Source organism: Macaca mulatta, chromosome 9 (assembly GCF_049350105.2).
Source record: "Macaca mulatta isolate MMU2019108-1 chromosome 9, T2T-MMU8v2.0, whole genome shotgun sequence".
In the NCBI taxonomy this organism is placed as follows: domain Eukaryota; kingdom Metazoa; phylum Chordata; class Mammalia; order Primates; family Cercopithecidae; genus Macaca; species Macaca mulatta.
The window spans coordinates 78,268,410-78,287,509 of NC_133414.1; the positions used below are offsets into that span (position 1 = coordinate 78,268,410).

Consider the following 19,100-nt stretch of genomic DNA (forward strand, 5'->3'; position numbering starts at 1 on the left):
AGAGGAGCACAGAGGTGATGCTGGAGAGAGGTGTGTGGACTCACATGCTGGAGGAGGGCGGGGCGTAGGGCCTTTGTCTGTCAGCACCACCCCCTGGGAGAACATTCCTTCGCCTAGTCATCCTGGGGAGGTGGTCAGCCAGGTTGCCCATACCCACACCGACAGAGCCACAAACAACAGGCACGTGACGCAGCCTGGGGCAATCAGAGTGTTCCCTGCTCCGTGACCGACACAGGGTCATTAAGTCTTCCCTGGGACTGCTACATGGAAGCTGTGGAGAGAAGCTTGCTGCTGAGACTGTGTCTGGGGCTGCTGGCTGCCATCTAGCCAGCTGTGTGGGGCGAGGCTAGACACGGAGGAAAAGCCACGCAGAGACACACAGAGCCCAGGAGGGGCGCAGAGGAGATCCCCTTGATCCAATGATGCCTATAGGTAGACCTGTCTTTAATTTCCACTTAAAGAAAGAGGACATCCTTTTTTGTGTCTCTGTTGTTCCTACTAAAAGTACCCACTAAGACAAAGAGGTACATCAGGGTTTCAAGCTGGGAATGACAGGGTCAGAAGCTACAGCAATGCTGGGAGTGACAGGTAAGTAACACCACCTAGGAGCAGCCTTCAACCAATGACTAGGGAAGTTGGTACACAAACACTCCAGCTCAGCTCCCTCCTGCTCAGCCATGCTCCACACTGGCACTCCGAGATCCCCAGCAGGACTGTGTTCTTGTCCCTTCTGAGGGAGCTGACTTGATAAGGAATCCTCTGCTGACTGCCTTCCCTTTCCTGTCCCCATTCTGTATTCTCCCACCTTCACCTCCCATATAAACTACTCGCATTTGAATCCTTGTTTCAGGGCCTGATTGTGGGGAACCTTGCATTAAGATGCCCATGAAGACCTCACACTAATGCACATCTTCTCAAGGTCTGCAGGGGCTCTGGCCTGGACAGGAGCTGGTGGGCAGCCAGGTGGGCATCTGGACCCTTGGTGGCCCAAAGCATCTATCGTAAGAGTACAGCAGGGGCCCTGGAGGCCAGCAGTCAAGCCTTACCCCGATGCTCGAGGTGGTCCTACATACTGAGCCCTGTCACACAGTGTCCCCACCCTCTCCTAGCAGCTAGAGCTGTCCCATCCACTCCCAAGATAAGAGCCAGCAGGGCATGGAGCCTGAGTCAGGAGACCAGAGCCCTGCCCAGCTCTGTCATCTGCTTGCTGTGTAACCCCCGACAAATATTCAACCTCTTTGGGCCTCGGTCCCCTCATCTATAACAAGAAGCTAGACCAGATAATATTAAGGTCCCTAACAGCTAATGATTCTAAATCTGAAAAAAATTCAAGTGGAGAGAGAGGTTGGGAACAAATGCCAAGAAGTTTGAACCAGTTCCTTGGGGCAAGAAGGAGGCAAAGGCCAGGCTGGAGAGATGAGGCATGCTAAAAAGGCAGGGCCCTGCCTGTTCTCCCCCAGCACAGACACAGGACCTGGAGGCACTGGGTAAATATTTGCCGGATGTACAAATTGACAAGCAAGGGAGATCACTAGCACCCGGGGGGCGGTTTCACGCTGGCCTGAACCTCCCAGCGACTGTCTGTTTCTTGATCCCTGCCACCTCAGCATGGCAGGAAGTTCGGCTGGAAACATCCGCCAGCCTCGGGAATGGCCTCTGCCTCTAACCGCCTCCTCATAGACACAGCCAGGAAAAAGTCCAGCAGGAATGGTGCAGCATCACGGGAGCCCTCCTGTGTGCCTGTCGCTACAAGGTAGTAAGTTCCTTGAACAGGAAGGTTGTTTTGCAGAGAGCTGGGGGACTGCTTACTCAGGCACCCCCAGGGCAGGATGGGGAGGAATTAGAGAGGAGGAGGTCAATACCAAATGCATTCCAGAAACAATGCAGTGTGGAATGCTGTTCTGTCCCCTGCTCTGTCCCTCTATGCGGCCCTTCATCCTCACAGGTCTCCTTCCTGCCTGCTAATTATCTGCTGCATAAACCACTCTTGCCTAGAGCCTCCATCCATGGGCTCCAGGGCTATTTTCAACATTCATCAAGCTTCACGAAACGTGCCAGGTGCAAGCCTGGTCCACAGGCACAAACGGAGGACACTGGCTTCCCTCTCTGCCACTTCCACCAGGGTAGAAGAGTGGCCCTGGGGACGGTGGTGCTCTTAGGGTCTTAGGAAAGTCTAGACTTTCAGTTACTCTGACATCTGGGGTTCTACTTGGAGACAGGGCATAGCCAAGAGGACAGCTCCAAGACCAAGACCCTGGGGCAGGTCTCAGTCCTGTGAAGACTCTTGGAGAGGCTGCCTCCAGTACCCAGGTTGCCCGTCCCCCTACTCCCTGACTCGTGAGGGCTCAGGACCCCAGGGGACTGATTTCTTCATAAGTCTCCAAGATGTAAATCCTCCTCATAAGTATTTATCATGCTGCAGATTTAACATAATAAAACACTTGGCGATTACGGATAAGCCAGTTGAGAAAGCCAGGGTTCTCCAGGATGGGAGAAGAGGAGACATTTCAATCTCACACATTAAATAAAAAACAGCTTAGCCCCAGACCATCTTCCCACAGCCTGGAAACAGATGGAGGTCCCAGAGCGTGTTCCTGCACTGCCCTTGCCCCTCTCCTAGAGCCCAGGAGGAGCAAGGGCAGGACAGGGGTGGACTAATCCCCTCTGAGAATGTCCTGTAACTGCTGAGCCATCTGCCGGGACCCAATCTTGGAGGGCAGCTGGCCTGGGGGCCCACATCTCACTGGAGACAGACCCAGCCCTTCTTAACCACCCCCTTCCATCCCAGCAGCCTGAATCCTGGAGAGAGAGGGCTCTCACTAGAAGGATCTTGGGAGTCGCTCTGGCTGCAGGGGCAGGGGTAGGTGCAAAGCTGGGGAACTAGGATGTAGGTGGCTCGGGGGTTCTAAGCACAGATGTAGGGTGAGAAGGTCCTGGTTCAGATCCTGACTCCTCCCTTTCATTCTAGCTGAGGTTGGAGTGCAGTGACGTGACCATAGCTCACTGCAGACTTGAACTCCTTGGCTCAAGCAATCCTCCTGCCTCAGCCTACTGAGTAGCTGGGACTACATGCATGTGTCACCATGCCAGGCTAGTATTTTTTTTCTTTCTTCTTTTTTTTTTTTTTTTTTTTTTTTTTTCTGTAGAAATAGCATTTTGCTGTAGTGCCCAGAGTGCTCTCAAACTCCTGGGCTCAAGCAATCCTCCTGACATGAATTCCCAAAGTGCTGAGATTACAGGCGTGAGCCACTGCACTACACCTGGCTCCATCCTTAATGGCCACATTCCCCTGGGCCAGTCACCTCCATGAGCCTGTTTTCCCATCTCAAAGCAGGGTCACAGCAGTTTCCTGCTCTTAGGTTGCCATGAGGGTTAAAGGAGATAATGCATCTGCAGGATATAATGGTCAGAAGTGCTAGGATTATTAGACAGCATTCTCTCAGGGCCCAGGGGCTGGACCTTCCCTGCTACTCCTGACCCATGGCCCAGGAGGACTTTCAGCCTGTGGGACCTCCGAACCACTGAAGAGGCAAGAGGCAGGCTCAGCCGCCCCGTAGTGCCCCTGTGGTCTCCTGACTTCCACCTGGAAAATGGGGCAATGTCATGGCCTCCTTCCTGGGTCACAGTGAAGCCTAAGGGACATGACAAGGGGTGACTGAGGCATTATACTCTCGCTATAGTTCACATGGTGATTCTGGAACTGGAAGGGGCTGGGAGCTCTCTCTAGGCTATCTGGGCTGGACAAATAGCCCCATCCTCAGGGCTGGCCAAGTGAGTAGACAGAGAAAACCATGAGGGAGCCGAGGGTTCCCCCCAACACAGCTGTCTCCCCTCTTCCTTGCCTCCCGCTCCTGCCTGCACTGGCTCTCCACACACCCTCTCTCCTGTGAGGTGCAGCCGGGGCCCCTGCTCTGCCCTCCTCCACTCTCCTCCTGGGGTGGGGTCTCTGCAGGCTGTGCCCCCTCTGCTAGGACACTGAATATGGCCCTAGGAAGGCAGGAGCGAGGCCCGCAAAGGCCAGCTGGTTGGTGAGAGGGGCTGCAACGCGCCTCTCCTTCTCACTCTTCCAGACCGCACTTTGGTTTGGAGAAGGGTGCAAATTCTTTGACCCTCTTTCCATTGGGAGGTGGGTTCTATGTCCCCTTGAAACGAAGTGGACTTTGTGACTGCCCAAACCAGTCAAGTGTGGCAAAAGTGACAGCACATGACTTCCAAGACCAGGCTGTAAAAACCACACAGCCTCTCCCTTGCTCTCAGCCACTGGGTAAGCCGTCCTATTACCCTGAGGCCAACGTGTGAGACTACAAAGAGAGAAGAGACAGAGAGAGAGGGGATACGAATGGCTCCAGCTCCAGCTGCCATCTGACTGCAGATGCAGGAGAGACTACGACAGCTGAGCCTTGATAACCCCCAGAACGTGAGAAGTACTCACAACTGCTATTGTTTTAAGCCATTATGCTTTGGGATCATATTATGTAACAGATAACTGCAATATCCCCATGGCATGATATGTTTGGAAAGACTGATCTACTCAGGCTCAGCATGTAAAAGACACTCATGGTGCCCTCTCTCCTCCTGTACCCAGAGCAGACATCACTAATCAATCCCAGAACCCTCCCTGAAGCCAGACCTGCCTTAGAATCTTGTCCAACTAGAGGTCTGGCAGTCGCTACAAACTGATTAGAACTGGGCAAAACAGATTTACCATCAGTGACCTCAGGTTTTAGTAGGCCATGGCGAACAGGAGTCCAGGTTTCTGGACCATAACGTAGCCATTGATATCACTTAGGAGAAATGCAGGCAAAGCAGCTAGCGCTATTGCCCTTGTAAACTCAAATTGAGAATTTGAGCCAGCAAGTCACCCAAGGGGGTCTATGGACATGCTAATTTGCCTAGCTAGCTCCTGAATAACTCCTTCCCAGGCACATCCAGATGGAGCCTCTCCTGGCCCTTACCATTACAATGTCAGGACTTCCGCATAAGCCTTCTTGGGAATGGCAGACACATGAGCTGGCATTACCAGCTTAGCACTGAACGGTCAGGTGACCCATTCTGGGCCAAGGGACTTGCAGACTGACAGACAGGACCCCTGAGAAGAGAAGGGAGGAAGATCCCTGCATCCCCACACACTTCCTACTGGCTGCTGCCACAATGTCACAGCGATGTTACAGCGTGTGGCTGGAGAGTGAAAGCCCAGCTCCCCCAGGGGCATCAGCAGGGACCTGATCTGACTTCTCGCTGTTCATGCACAAATCTGAGCTGCTGCCTCCTACTTGGGTGACCACCACTTAAGTAGGCAGAAAAAAAGCAGCTGCAGGCAAGAGGGGAGTAGAGGAGGCAGGAGGCCAAGATGGAGGCCTGAGAGAGGGAGGAGAGCCGCCTACCTGTTGACAAGCAGGAAGTTGGCCACCAGGCACAGCATGGAGGGCACGGTGGAGGCAACGGCAAGGTAGCTCTCAAAGTAGTTCTGCAAGCACACAAGTGAGGAGGTGCTGTGGTCACTCAGGGACGGAGGTGAACAGTCCCACCCAAGCAGAGACAGAGCCCCTCTCCGTGGGGCTTCTCCCCACTGTCTTCAGACACCCAGGAGCCGTGGGTGAACCCACCTCCAAACAAGGCCTCACCCCATCTCCAGCCTAAGACCACTCACTCAGCCACTCAACAAACAGCTGTCAATGTCAGCTGTACTAAGTGCTAGAGGCATAGGAAGGATAAGACGTCGGCCCTGTCCCCAGTGAGGCCCTTGGTGCTGTACAGCCTACACTTCTGCCCATGGACTGAGGCCATGGGAACAGAACTCAATGTACATCTGAAAAGAAAAGTTTGCCCTATCAGCCTTCTTGGCCCATCACCAAAATGCAAGACTATCCACGTTTTTAAGTTTTTAGTAGAGACAAGGTCTTGCTATGTTGCCCAGGCTGGTCTCAAACTCCTGAGTTCAAGTGATCCTGTCGCCTCAGCCCCGCAAAGTGCTGGGATTACAGGCATGAGGCACTGCTCGCTTGGGTTTTCTTGTGACCCAACCATATTCTTGCTTTCTTGCCAAGTGAGACCTCTTAGAAATACACCAGGCCCTGCTCCCTACAGGGAAACTCTGTTCTCACTCTGGATTTGCTCTCTTAATAGAGCAGCTACAGAAGGTCAAAGCCGTTTGGGGGAGTAGCTCCTAGACTGGACAGAATGAGGAAAAAGGGCATTTTCCGGCAGCAGCTCAGGGGTGTGAGAGATAATTGTGCAAACACAGACAGATGAATCGCCTGATTATCATGTGCTGGAACTCGCAGCTAAAGCAGCTGTGTGGCAGTTATATGTGTCTGTGAAAACTCAAAGAATGCCCACTCATTAGGATGGACTGTACTGTGTGTGCATTATCTCTTAATATACCTATCTTTAAAAACAAAACAAGCCTGGGCATCTTGACTCATACTTGTAATCCCAGCATTTTGGGAGGCCAAGGTGGGAGGATGGCTTGAATCCAGGAGACAACCCTGGGCAAATAGTGAGACTCTGTCTCTACAAAAAATAAAAAAAAAAGTAGTCGGGCATGGTGGTGTGCACCTGTAAGTCCCAACTACTCAGAAGGCTGAGGCAGGGGGATTGCTGGAGCCCAGGAGTTCGAGGCTGCAGTGAGTACACCACTGTACTTCAGCCTGGGCAACAGAGTGAGACCCCATTTCTAAAAAATAAAAGAAAGAACGATGTCGTCATGGGCTCCTTTGTGTCTGAAGCACAAGCCTTCCACAGTTCCCTTTGAAGCCTGCAGAGTGCTTTGTGGTCTTTGAAATCTGTGCCCTGAATATAAGGCTGTGGTGGCCTTGCAATTAAAATGATAATCGCAGCTAGTGAGGTCCGTCAACCATGAGCCTGAGAAATAGCCTTTGAGCTGCACCTCATTGTTCCTGCCCTGATGGGCTCAGTAGAGCCTGGACTGGTCTGGGGCAGTCAGTCAATTACATCTTGACACAGTGGCTGGGCATCTGAGGCTGGGAGGGCACTGGGTGGGAATGAAGGAGAGAGGCCCTTAGGAGGAGAGGGCTGCAGATGGGGCTGCGACTGCCCCCAGCCCAAGCCCCTGGTGAGGTTCCTTCATCCAGTGGCTGCTCGATCTGTGTAATGCAGAATCTCTGATGATTTTGTTTCTTCGAGCAGGCTCAGGTTTCCCGAATGAGAATTTTCCAGGTAACTGAATGTGCCTGTTTGTTGATATTTAAGCAGAAAAACATATCGTTTACTGTTGGAAAGCTTTTCGGATATTGACCACTGGATAAGACTCCGAGTCTCTTTCTGTTGTCTGAGCCCACTTCTCCGCCTTACAAAGAACTCAGAGAACAGACTTGAGGCCAGGCCATCATTCCACGAGCGCAGATCAGGAGATGGAGATGCACATGATGTGACAGGAGCTGACTCAGCACATCCCACGGAATTTATAAAAACAAACCACTTAATTCCTGATGAAACACGTGGTGGGTTTTATTCAATTATTTGCTGCTTTCGCCTATAGGAAAAGTTCTAAAATGAGGTGTGGTGGCACGTGGCCCGTGATCCCTGCCCTCCTGGTGCTCACACCTGTGCAATGCCCTCCCCTGAGTGTGGATGAGACCTGTGGCTGCTTCCAACCAAGACACTAGAGCAAACATGATGGCGTTACATAGGACTATAGTGCCCACCTTGTTGGACTCTTTTCCTCCCTTGCTGGATTTGGGGAGGCAAGTGGCCATGTTGGGGAACACTACCTGGCATAGAACCCCAAGTTGCTGAGGGCGGTCTCCAGCACTCTCCCCACTAGAAACTGAAGCTCTCAGGCCTGCAACCACTAGGAACTGAATTCTGCCAACAACTGGAGTGGACTTGGAAGTGACCCTTCTCCAGCTAAGCCTCGGAGGAGACTGTAGCTCTGGCTGACTGATTGCAGCCTTGTGCAAATTCAGGCAGGAGACCCAGCTCAGCTGTGCCTGGAATCCTGGCCCACAGAAACCCTGTAATTATAAATGCAGGTTGTTTTAAGCCACTCATTTGTAGTATTTTGCTAGGCAGCAATAGATTCCTAATTCATGAGGGTTTCCGATAGCTGGGTTCCTGCTAATCAGGGTTTTCCTGAATATTTCAGCCTTCCTGTTTCAATTTAAATGCAGTTCCTTGATGAAAACCAGGACAGTTGGTCATGCTCCTTTCTTTGACCCCCCCCAAGAGACAGGAAGAGCAGTGTGCTCACCCATGAGGGGCACAGAGGATGAGCACACGGGTCCCCGAAGCCCTTCCCCACCAAACCCTCAGCTAAAATTAGGGTTTTTGCAGGTGGCATGTGCTGATATCAAGAAACTGGACTTAGTGGATGTTGCTCCAGACGGACTCATCCTGCCTGCCCCCGCAGGTTACTCACCTTGGTCCCCTGTCCAGAGCTGTTGGTCCCATGGTCATAAAATCACTGCCACTGCTGCTGCCACTGCCACCCAAGGAGGAGCTGACTCCCACAGAGAGACCCCACACCCTGCCAGGCTGCACCAGTGGCTGAGGGGCGGGGGATGCTCCCCGGAAGATGGGGAAGTCAAGTCCCATGAGACCCAGTTTTACCAATGAGAGGCAGGAACTGGAAAGAGCCCACGGATGGTTCGCCCACCTCTCCTCACCCCAGACTGGCTGCTCTGAATGTGGGGGCTCCACAAGGCTTCTCCAAGGTGTTCCGTGTGTGCTGCTACAAAGCTGTAGCCACTCCAAAATACCATCGTCCCTTGTGTTTGCTCTCTCTGTCCCAGCCCTACTTTCCTTTCCCTCCCTCTTACTTCCCTGGACTGCACTCCCTGATGGAGTATTCCCACCAGCACTGCCTTCCTAAGAAAGCTCCAGCGGCCGGCGAAGGTCACGTCCCACTCTTGATTATTTATTTTGTAGCCGGGCAGCTGGCACGTCCCTCCTGGGTTCATCTCATTTGCTTTCAAGAGGTGTTGGGGCTATCTTCTCCCATTTTACTTAAGGAAATGTAAAGACATTTGAATACAGATCTAAACACACTGTGACTAGGATGGTAACAGGACTGCCCCCAAAGCAATCCATCCATCTAACCAGTGGGGGATTTTACGTACAGTAGTGTTTGGGGACCATTCACAGAGTTCACCTTCCACCAGGGCCTGATTCCTGAGAGCTCCCTCAAAAGTCTGTTTTGATTTGTTTTACCCCTGCAACCAACTCCACTTCTAGAGATGAGCATACGGACCCAAAGGCCAGCTCCAGCCGTGGAGGAGTGGGGGGATGAGAATATCATCAGGGAGCTGGCAGTGGGGCCACTGCGTATGATGGTGGAGGCTGAGCTTTGCACAACTCCAGGGGCACCAGACCTGTAGGCTGTGATAGGAATGGTGTCACTCAGAATTATGCCACAGCAGCTCTGTTTACATAGCCAATTAAAACACTGGAGGCCTGGGGGTCAATGTGGGCCTTACAGAACCAGAGGTGAAAGGCTGGGTGTGACTAAGCAAGAAGGCAGGGCTGGAATGCAGGTGGATGCAGGGCAAACACCTTAGGAGGTGACAGGCCTCCCAAGCAGGCTTCTCTGCCCCAGCAGGAAGGCCCCGGGCAGGAGACCCTTAGGCTGGTGAGTAATCCCATGGTGCTCAGCCCTGGCTGGGCACCCACTGTCTGTGCAGGTCAGCGCCTCTTCCTGTTTTCACCTGTCCCTTTGTTTGCTGGAGAGGTGTCAAGCCCATACGCCAGTGCTGTGCTGGCAGCTGGGTGGATACAACGGAGGAACTGTGGCACCTGCATGCCCTCGGGGAGGTGGGTACAAGCCTGGAGCTGGAGTACAACAGATACAAGGTGTTGGGGGGCATGAAAGGAGGGGCTCTGGGGGGCTTCCACCAGCGCCATCTTGGACGGTGGCTGGAAAGATTGGGGGAAGCATGTCAGACAGATATGGGAGGTACAGGTGCCAGTGGAGAGAGAAACATTCCCAACAGGACGGAACGGTTGGCACAAAAGCATGAACGGATGCTTCCCCACCACCGAGAATGCCAGTGCAGCTCATCTGTTGAAAGCAACTTCTGGGGCTTCCTCAGCATCGACAACCTCTCCTGAGCCGAAGCAAACCACACTGTGTTGTCCATCCCATCCACAGGAAGGCTGGCAGAACCTCAGGCAGCCACGGCACTCACCCCCAGAGTGCTCGTGGCAGACAGGCCCATCAGTCACCTCTGAATTCTCAAACCCACGTGGGGGAGGCCCAGGGAAGCTCTGAGGAACAGAGGGATAGCTGTGCTCCTTGAAGGTGAGATCTCATCTTCCTGTGCGCCACTATCTCCCCAGCATTATCCGCGCCCTGCAATGACCTGGAGCTCAGGCAGGGTGGGGGACTCAACGTCCAGCCTCTACTAGTACTTGCACCAAAGTCAGGTAACCCAGGTGGGGAAGTGGGAGCTCTGCAGAACGCCAGGGAACTCTGACATGCAAGCAGCACAGCTTCCAGAGGGCCTGCACAGACCCCAGCCCATGTGCTCTTACACAGCCAGTGAGGGCGAGGCAGGGCTGGAATCGCTCCCATTTTACAGATGAGCAGCCTGAGGCTCACAGAGGCGGAGGAACTTCCCAGAGGTACACAGAGGCCCACACCCGGGAGTGCTGGTGGCAGCATCTTTTGCTGCAGAGCAGGGCAGGGACCGGGGGGGGGGACATATTTATCATCCCCCTACAAATGCATAAGCTGCTCTAGCTGAGGCTGCCTGTCTCCTGGAGGCACAAGCCCAAACACTATCACTGGGGTCTCGGCGCATCGCCAGGAAGCCTCAGAGGCCGGGCCTGGCAGCCACGTGCCTTCCCCGCAGCAAGCAGGGATGTGAGACACGTTCCTCTCAGGGTGGGCAGTGTCCTTCTTCCATCTGGCCCTAAGGCAGGTGACCTGCCCAAGCCAGCAAACAGACAGAGTCTCGCTCTGTCGCTCAGGCTGGAGTGCAGTGGCGTGATCCTGGCTCACTGCAACCTCCGCCTCCTGGGTTCAAGCGATTCTCCTACCTCAACCTCCTGAGTAGCAGGGATTACAGGCATGCACTACCACACCCAGCTAATTTTGTATTTTTAGTAGAGATAGGGTTTCACCGTGTTAGCCAGGATGATCTCGAACTCCCGACCTCAGGTGATACACCTGCCTCGGCCTCCCAAAGTGCTGGAATTACAGGCGTTGAGCCATGGTGCCCGGCCAGGGTTTGATTTCTTTCTCCTCTTTTTGCAGTGGTAGACAAGAGTAAAGGAATGCATTAGCTAATCTTTTCTCTCAAATCCCACTGCTCATTCCCCTCAGCATTTCCAGAGGTCTATGGGTCTTTGTAGTGTTAAAAAGAAAAGAAAAGAAAAAAGATTAAGAGAAAAGCCCCCACCTCTGTCAGTTACCCGAAATGGATGGACATGGTTGGCAGCTAAGCAAAGACCATGTTAAAGAGTGCCTGTGGGTGGGTGGCACGGGGCAGGCTTCCAAGCTCTCGCCTTACTTTGCAACCCCTAAAAACAGCCCCAGTGGGCATGGGGACCTCAACCAGACAGGCCCAGGGTGGGCATGGGTGTTCCTCACCCAGACTGTGGACAGGCCCTGGCCTAGGGGTGCCAGGTGCCAGGGTCCCCCCATATGGCGGGTGAATGTGGATAAGCCACTGTCGGCCTGGGCAGGGGGGTGCTTGAGTCACTTGCTCTGGTGAGAAGGAAACTCATTTTCATTCGCTACACTCTGACCCAGTTTGCGAACACCAGGAAAGGGGAGAGACGCTCTTCAAACACAATTTAAAAGCCCACCAGAGCCAGCTGGCCAGATGTGAGGCCCATTTTACGACAGGGCACATTTCCTCTCCTCCAGCACACTGAGAGGCTCCGTGCTAAGCGTCTCTTCTGGAAGAATTTAATTCCAGGCTCAGAGTCCAGGTAAAGAGGTTTCTTCGGGCAGGGAGGCCCCGAAATGAGCCCGTTTATCTCTGGCAGACCCTGGTTAAGCTTTCTCTCCTCTGAATGCCATTATGGGCACTTTGAAATAAGTGCAGCAAATTAGTCACGAGCTGCGGCAGACTTGGTGTCCGTGCTGCTGAGCGGCTTCTGCAAAGGAGCTTTGTGTAGCCCCCACCTCCAGAAAGCAGCAGCAGAGGCAGCTGGGCTCCTGCCGGGCGAGGAAAAGCGATTCAAGCCTGGGGGTGGCAGCTCAAGGCAGCAGAGCGTTACCTGGATCACAGGGGCATGAAATTAGCAGCAGCGAGCAGGTTGGAGCCAAGAATAGTTTGCCGTTGCAAACTTGCTGCTTTCGGATAGCTGAATTCTGCAGCCTAGGATGTTGTAGGGGAGGTGCCCTTGCCCTGAGCATCAGCCCAGATCATTCCTGAGCAAACTGAGGTGAGCAGAGGGCAGATGTCCCCATAAGGGATGGGGCTGGTGTCCTTTCTGCCACTTCCAAGGCCCTATGTTTGGAGCACTGGCCCAGGAAAGTTAATGGGTGTGTGGCCAAGGGCAGGGACCAGCTGGGAGGGCTGGCTGGGCAGGGAAGGGGGGCAATGCCTGCTCCAGGGGCCAGGCAGGAGGCTAGACGCAGCCAGGCTGAATGGAGAGGCCAGAGGCCCAAGGGAAGGATGAATCTGGGGTCAGAATCAGACAGGTAAGCTCTGGAAAATGCTGGCCAGACAGACAAAGCCACTGTGGCCACCCTAAGGAAGAGGGTCCCCATCTGACCATTGCATACAGCCCTCCCTCCTTTGGTCTCCCAGGATAGCTCCAGGCCTGGGCTCACTGTAAATCCTGCTCTCTGAGCACCCAGGGGCTCTTCCCAACCTCCAATCCTTTCTCACGCCTCCTTGGGAATCCCGGCCGGAAGATGAGTAAACTTCCTGTCTTCTGGAATGAGCTTCCCCGCCTTCCTCCCCGCGGTGTGTGCAAGGCTTTCTGGAGCACACCTCCTCTCCGCTCTGCAAGAAGGGCTCTTCCTCCAGCCTAAGCTGACTTCCCGGAGACTCACATGAACCCCACCTTTCTTGCCTGCATTTTCTCTCTTTCCCTCAGGGCTGCTTGTTCCTTTCTCTGCTGGCCAAGAGGCTCTCTTAGGTCTCCCTTTAGGTAAAAACAAACAAACAAACAAACAAAACAAAAAAACACTTTGACTCTGTTGCCTCCAGGCACCAGGCCCCTCCTCCCCTTCACTCCACACTCCTTGAAAATGCAGTCCATGCTGCCACTGCCAGCCGTGTCCCTCCCAGCTGCCCTGGGGAAACATTTCCTCTAAGGGTCCTCAGTGTCCTCCTCGCAGCCCACCTGTAACCAAGGCCTGGTCTTGTTCCTCACACTCCAGACACTACATGCTACCTTGTCTAGAGGGGGCTGAATTCATGCCCCAAAATTCATGTCTACCCAGAACCTCAGGATGTGACTTATCTGGACATAGGGTCTTTGCAGATGTGCTTAATTAAGAGGAGATCCTACTGGAGGAGGAATGACCCCTCAATCCACCGTAGATGGGAAAAGAGGGAAGGACACACAGACACACAGGCAGAGGCTGCGTGAAGATAGAGCCACAGACTCTAGTGATGCTGCCATGAGTCAAAAAATGCCAAAGAGGCAGCAAGAAAACGTTATTCCCTAGAGCCTTGCTTTTCAGCTACCCAGTTTATGGTACTTGGTGAAGACAGCCACAAGAAACGAATGCAATGTCCTTTCAGCACTCCTCTCCTCCAAATTCACAAGGCCACACCCATTCCTGCCTCCACCACACTTCCTCATCATCTCCGTCCACCTGTGGCTCCCTCCACCACCCCGAGGTGCCCCCTGAGCTCCATCCTTCATTTCCTGCCCTCCTTTTGTTAAGGGTGAGGGTGGTGTTAGGAGAAGCTCACTTCCCCTGGCTTCATGACCTCTACCCACACATCCGTCTCTTCCTCCAGAACAACTGCTTAGGGGTCCTGCTGAGCCCAAACCCCAAGCTCCTCAAATCAAAGGTCTTCAAGAGAAGACTCTCAAGCAGCCCCTCCAAAGGGCCCATGGTCATCCTCCTTTTCTTAGCCCCTCCTCACAGCTTCCTTGGTTTCTCCTTCACCCTCACCCCAGTCAATCACATCTACTGGTCCCGTCTCCACATCGCCTGACTATGGCTCACACATCCACCCAGTCTCCCCTCGGGTTCTAGCCTCTCCCCCAGGCATCCCCTCCATGCTTTTGCTCAAGCTCCTCCCTGGGCCTGGCCACCCTTAGCCTACACGCCTTATCAATCAGCCTCCCTGTGACTGCTACTGCTACACCTCCTCCTCCTTGCAGCCTCGACTCCAGGCCCCTCGTGCACTTTGCTGCACTGTCCCCTCGCTAGGCTCCTTTTCAGGAAACCTTGGGGGCTCCACTTGGAGAAATAACGGGGTATGTGGAGGCAAGAGTGGCTGAGGGCCGATTCGGGGGTGGTCTCAGGCAGCTGCCTAAAGAGAGGTTTTGTTTTTGAAGGTACTGGGGAGCTCTGGGGGCTTCTCAATGCCAAACAGTATGGGGGCAGTGCTGGGCATAGAGGGAATCACCTGGCAGAAATGGGTGGAGGGAGCAGATGGGAAGAAGCAGGTGGCAGTGGTTAATTTACCCATTCATCTATTCAATCACTAAAGGTGAAAGGTGGTTGACCTTCTAGAGCTCATTCACTCATTCAACAAATGATGGCCAAGCACCTTGTATGTGCCCAATGTGTTCTAGGGGCTGGGGATGCCAGTGTTCTAGTGAGGGAGGCACAAAAAAAAAAAAAAAAAAGAAAAAGAAAAAGAAAAAAAAAGAATCAATAGCAAGTGTGTGGGGGAAAGACTGCAAATTAGGATAAATGCAATAAAACTGAAAAACAAATAATTGGCTAACCTAGAGCCTGGACAGAGGGAACAGGGTACGGCTGACCCTGAGTCAGGAAAGAGCTTGATGTGTTCAAGCCTCCACAGGGGTGAGCTGGAGTATGGATGGGGATGGGGAAAGGGGGGATGAGGCTGGGGCCCAGGCAGGCCCGGGTGTGCAGGCTGTGGTGCAGGTGCGTCGCAGGACCACAGTGCACACTCAGGTGATGGCGGTTCTTCCTCCCGTCCCTCTCTCCTCTCCACAAATACTCACAGATGGATTCATCCTTCTGCAAATATTTACTGAGCTCACTAAATGTTGTAGACATAGGAGATTCAGCTCAAGTTCCTGCCTTTATGGAACTGCCCATCTAGTCAAAGAGACGGCCAGCAAATGCATAAACAAATAGATAATAGGCCAGGCAGTGGTCAGTGATATGAAGACAAATTCAGCAGGGTAGGTACCTCTGTAATAGATCACAGAACTGGGAAAGAGCCATAAGGGAGTGTTCCCAGTCCAGAGGTTGGCAACAGGCTATCCCCGGGCCAAGTCTGCCCTCTTCCTTTGTGTGAACACTGGAGCGCGGTCGGCCTTCGGTCAGCCCATTTGTTTATGTGTTGTCAAGGGCAGCTTTCACTCTGCAAGGGCAGAGCTAAGATCACAAACAGAGACTGTGGGGCCCACAAAGCCTAAAATACGAACCATCTGGCCCTTTGCAGGAAAAGTTTCTGGATCCCAATCTACGGTCTAATATCTTCATTTCTCAAAGGAGGACATGGTCTCAGGTCACCCAGCAAGTTTGAAACACAGTCAGAAACAGAAGCCAGCTCTCCTGAATCCAGAGTCTTTCTGCCAGGCAGAGTGAGCAAGGAAGACGGAAACCTCATTTCTATCTACCCTTATATCCTGCCTCGGCCAAGCCTTCATGAGGCCTCCTAGTAAGGGGCAAGCTGACTGCTTTGATTCTTTTCCCTTTTATTTCCCCCATGTACTCTCAGGCTGGAACCTGAATAGGCAGAGTAAGGGCTCAGAAACCGAGGGGTCAGAGAAACTGGGAACCTCACGGATCCATGCACGAGTGACCTCCAGCTCCCTGAGGATGAGCTGATTGGAGGCTCGGCCACTGCTGATGCTCGGGCCAGCCAGTCTTTCCTCTTCTGCAGCCTGACTTCTGCCATGTGATAGGGAAAAGAGGAAGAAGGCCTTTCAAGAAAACTCCCCATCTACCCACGCAGCCCTTGCCTGACCGGGGAGGCTTGTGCATCCCCCAGAGGGTCCCGTGCATCACTGTCACGAGGCTGATGACCAGGCACAAGGGCCTGCCCTGTGACCTGGTGGTAATGAGGAGGTGGTCTGGGGGTGCTCCAGCCTCTCTCTGTAGTAGAAAACATGAGGGACCATCAGGAAGAGAGAGTCCTTAGCCAACCCCTGGCAGGCACTTCCTCAACAACAGACCGCTCCCGCCTTGGGGAGGCCGTTTCTCTTTGGAGGTGCGTGTGGGCAGAAACCATAGGCTGCTCTAGGCCTCAGGTGCCTGCATGCAGACAGGCACAGACGCGCACAGAAGCACAGGCAGTGAGGACCTGCAAGAGGCCAGCAAGGAGGCCCCAGGCACCCAGTGCCGCAGACCCCTCCCAGGCTCCCTGCCTGTGTCGAAAGCGCTGGGCTCCTCAGTGCAGACTCTAATTTAGGTTCCGCTATCTGGACACTTGTGATGATCAATCATGTTAAAGAGACACTTGAACACTTAAGGTCCAGGCCATCTTCTAATTTGTCCAGGAAATTGCCTCTGCGTTTTAAGGATATCTGTAGGAAGAAATTGAAGGCAGAGAGGGAGCAGTCGATAGCCCGGAGGGCAAGGGAGCATAGCGCAGGTGGGGAAAAAGGGGTCGTGAGCACTTAGGGAGAAAATAAGAAAAGAACTAGAGAAGCTGAGGCCACCAAAGGCATGACTGACAGTGTTTCAAACTAGGCTTTTTTTTCCCCCTCTGTAGGACGCAGCAAGAGCTAAAAACAGAAGAAAAAGCCATCACAGGTGTATTATTTATTGGGAATGGCACGCTGGCTGGGCCCGCAGTTAGAATCAGAGGGTGGACAAGGGGATTTTAAAAAATGACTCACTTTGGTTCTAATTTTTAAAAATGGTTTAGAGCAGTCATCCACGCCAGCCGAAGCAACTGGCAGCCACTCACGCACACCCAGAGGCAGAAAGCCTGAAGCCCCCTGCATCCTGCCTGACCTCAGACTCCCCATCTCCTTTCCTAGGATGACAAAGCTCAGGCAAAATCCCACTTTAATACGCGGGAGGAGGGGTGTTGTACCCTTCTCCACTCTTGGGAATTCTGCTCTTAAAAAGTGGATTACTGGTACGGTGCAGTGGCTCACGCCTGTAATCCCAGCACTTTGAGAGGCCAAGGTGGGCGGATCACTTGAGGTCAGGAGTTCAAGACCAACCTGGCCAACATGGTGAAACCCTATCTCTACTAAAAATACAAAAATTACCCAGGCATGGTGGCAGGCTCCTGTAATCCCAGCTACTCAGGAGGCTGAGGCAGGAGAATTGCTTGAACCTGGGAGGCGGAGTGAACCCAGGAGCCGAGATCACGCCACTTCACTCCAGCCTGGGCGATACAGCAAAACTCTGTCTCAAAAAAGAAAAAAAAAAAAGGAAAAGAAAAAGAAAAAAAGAATAAAAGAGGATTGCCAAAGGGAGTCTAAACATTGTTTCCATTTGGAGAGAGATCTGAGTAGCACTAAAATGGGTCTGCAGGAACACCATCTGGCACAAAGAGAGACTCCTGAATACCTGTTCCCCTGGCCAGCTGGCATCAGGACCACCTGGCAACAATGCCCAGGCCTCACCCAAGGAGATAAAGTCATCACAGAAAGGTCCAGGAATCCAGGTATTTTCCAAATGTCCCAGGAAATCTGATACTGATTCAGGTACCCTGGGCTGCGGCCCCCATTCTGGTCTTATTAGCTATGTGACACTAACGAGTTACTGTCTCTACTTTCCTCCTCTGTACAATGAGGACATGCCACATCCTCATAGATGGCTACAAAGTTAGGGGGAAACAGGCAGAGCAGGTTGTTCAAAGTTTAATGAGTTGTTGCACAGCTCATTAAAGAATATGAAATCCATTTGATGGGTCACGACCAGAATTTTATTTTATTCTATTTAATCCTTTGTTGCCTTCTTTCTTACTAAAGGTGAGTGAGCTGTCTGCATCTTTTTCGGGGAGCCTTCTCTGTGCACCCAAGCCCTCTGGCCTGCTCATGGACCTCGCTCAGGTAAGTTCCCTCTTCTTCATCACGCGTTTTTCCTTCTCTGCTGGATCATCTGCTTCTGCACACAAACTCCCTGCCATGTCTCTCGTATTAAAAATAAAAGAACAGAACATTCTTCCCCTTCTGAATTACAGTTCCCTGCAGCTTGTGCCTCATTGTCCTGCTCCCATTTAAAGTAAAATTCCTTGAGTTTGCTGTCTCCTCTGCCTCTCCCCCCATCCTCCACAATGCTGCTCCCCAAGGTCACCAGGAACCTGCACAAGGTCAAATGCTCCATCCTCATCCTGCAAGGCTTACAACCAGCACTGCCACTGTTGATCACTTGCTCCTCCTTGAAACTGCAGTCAGAGTGCAGTTTCCTTTTTTTAAGTACAGATGCAGCTTCATGAAACTGTTGTCTGCATTATAGATACAAAGGTCTTGCCAGGTGAGATAGCCATCATGCTCAAAAAAATTTTGAAAACGCTGATATAAAGCACTGGGGTTAAGATCATAAATACATGGGTTGACAGGGCCCCAGTCTGAGTCCCAGTTGTCACATACTTTGTACCTGGGGGCAAATGACTTAAACTTTTTCAACCTTGGTTTCCTTCTCTGTATAAAGGGCATAATAAACCTATGTCTTCAGACTCTTAAAAAAAACAAAAAACAAAAAACAAAAAAAAATGGGAAAAAAAAAAAACTTCTAGCACACAGTAGATTGCTTAATAAATATTGCTGAGTTAATGAATGAATTTGTACCCTTAGCAGTGCCTGGCACATGGTAAGAGTTTAGTAAAGGTAGTGAATGTTGGGATTTAGCAAAGTCCTCACACAGCGGCCACCACCTTATAAGGCACGCCATAACTGTCAAGACTTTCCGCCCTACCTGTGTCTGCAGCGTTATGTAAATGCTGCCAGGTGGGTCTGTGGGCAGAAGGCCCAGGGGCCACAGAGCCTGTCCCCAACCCACACAGTAGGTAAGGGCACTGCTAGACTAGAGTCCCTCTGTTGCCAAATCTGGGTTCCTC

The 19,100-nt window shown here is 52.5% G+C and overlaps 1 protein-coding gene across 2 annotated transcripts in view; it reads right to left on the reverse strand.

Moving 5' to 3' along the window:
- Window positions 1–19,100, reverse strand: part of SLC29A3 (solute carrier family 29 member 3) — a 50,332-nt gene that overhangs the window by 13,648 nt on the left and 17,584 nt on the right. The window contains exon 3 of one of the 2 annotated variants that reach the window (XM_001107477.5): window positions 5,385–5,467. The exons of the other annotated variant lie outside the window; for it this stretch is intronic. Coding sequence (XP_001107477.3) covers window positions 5,385–5,467 — 83 coding nt within the window. The remainder of the gene's footprint in view (window positions 1–5,384; window positions 5,468–19,100) is intronic. 2 annotated transcript variants of the gene reach the window in all.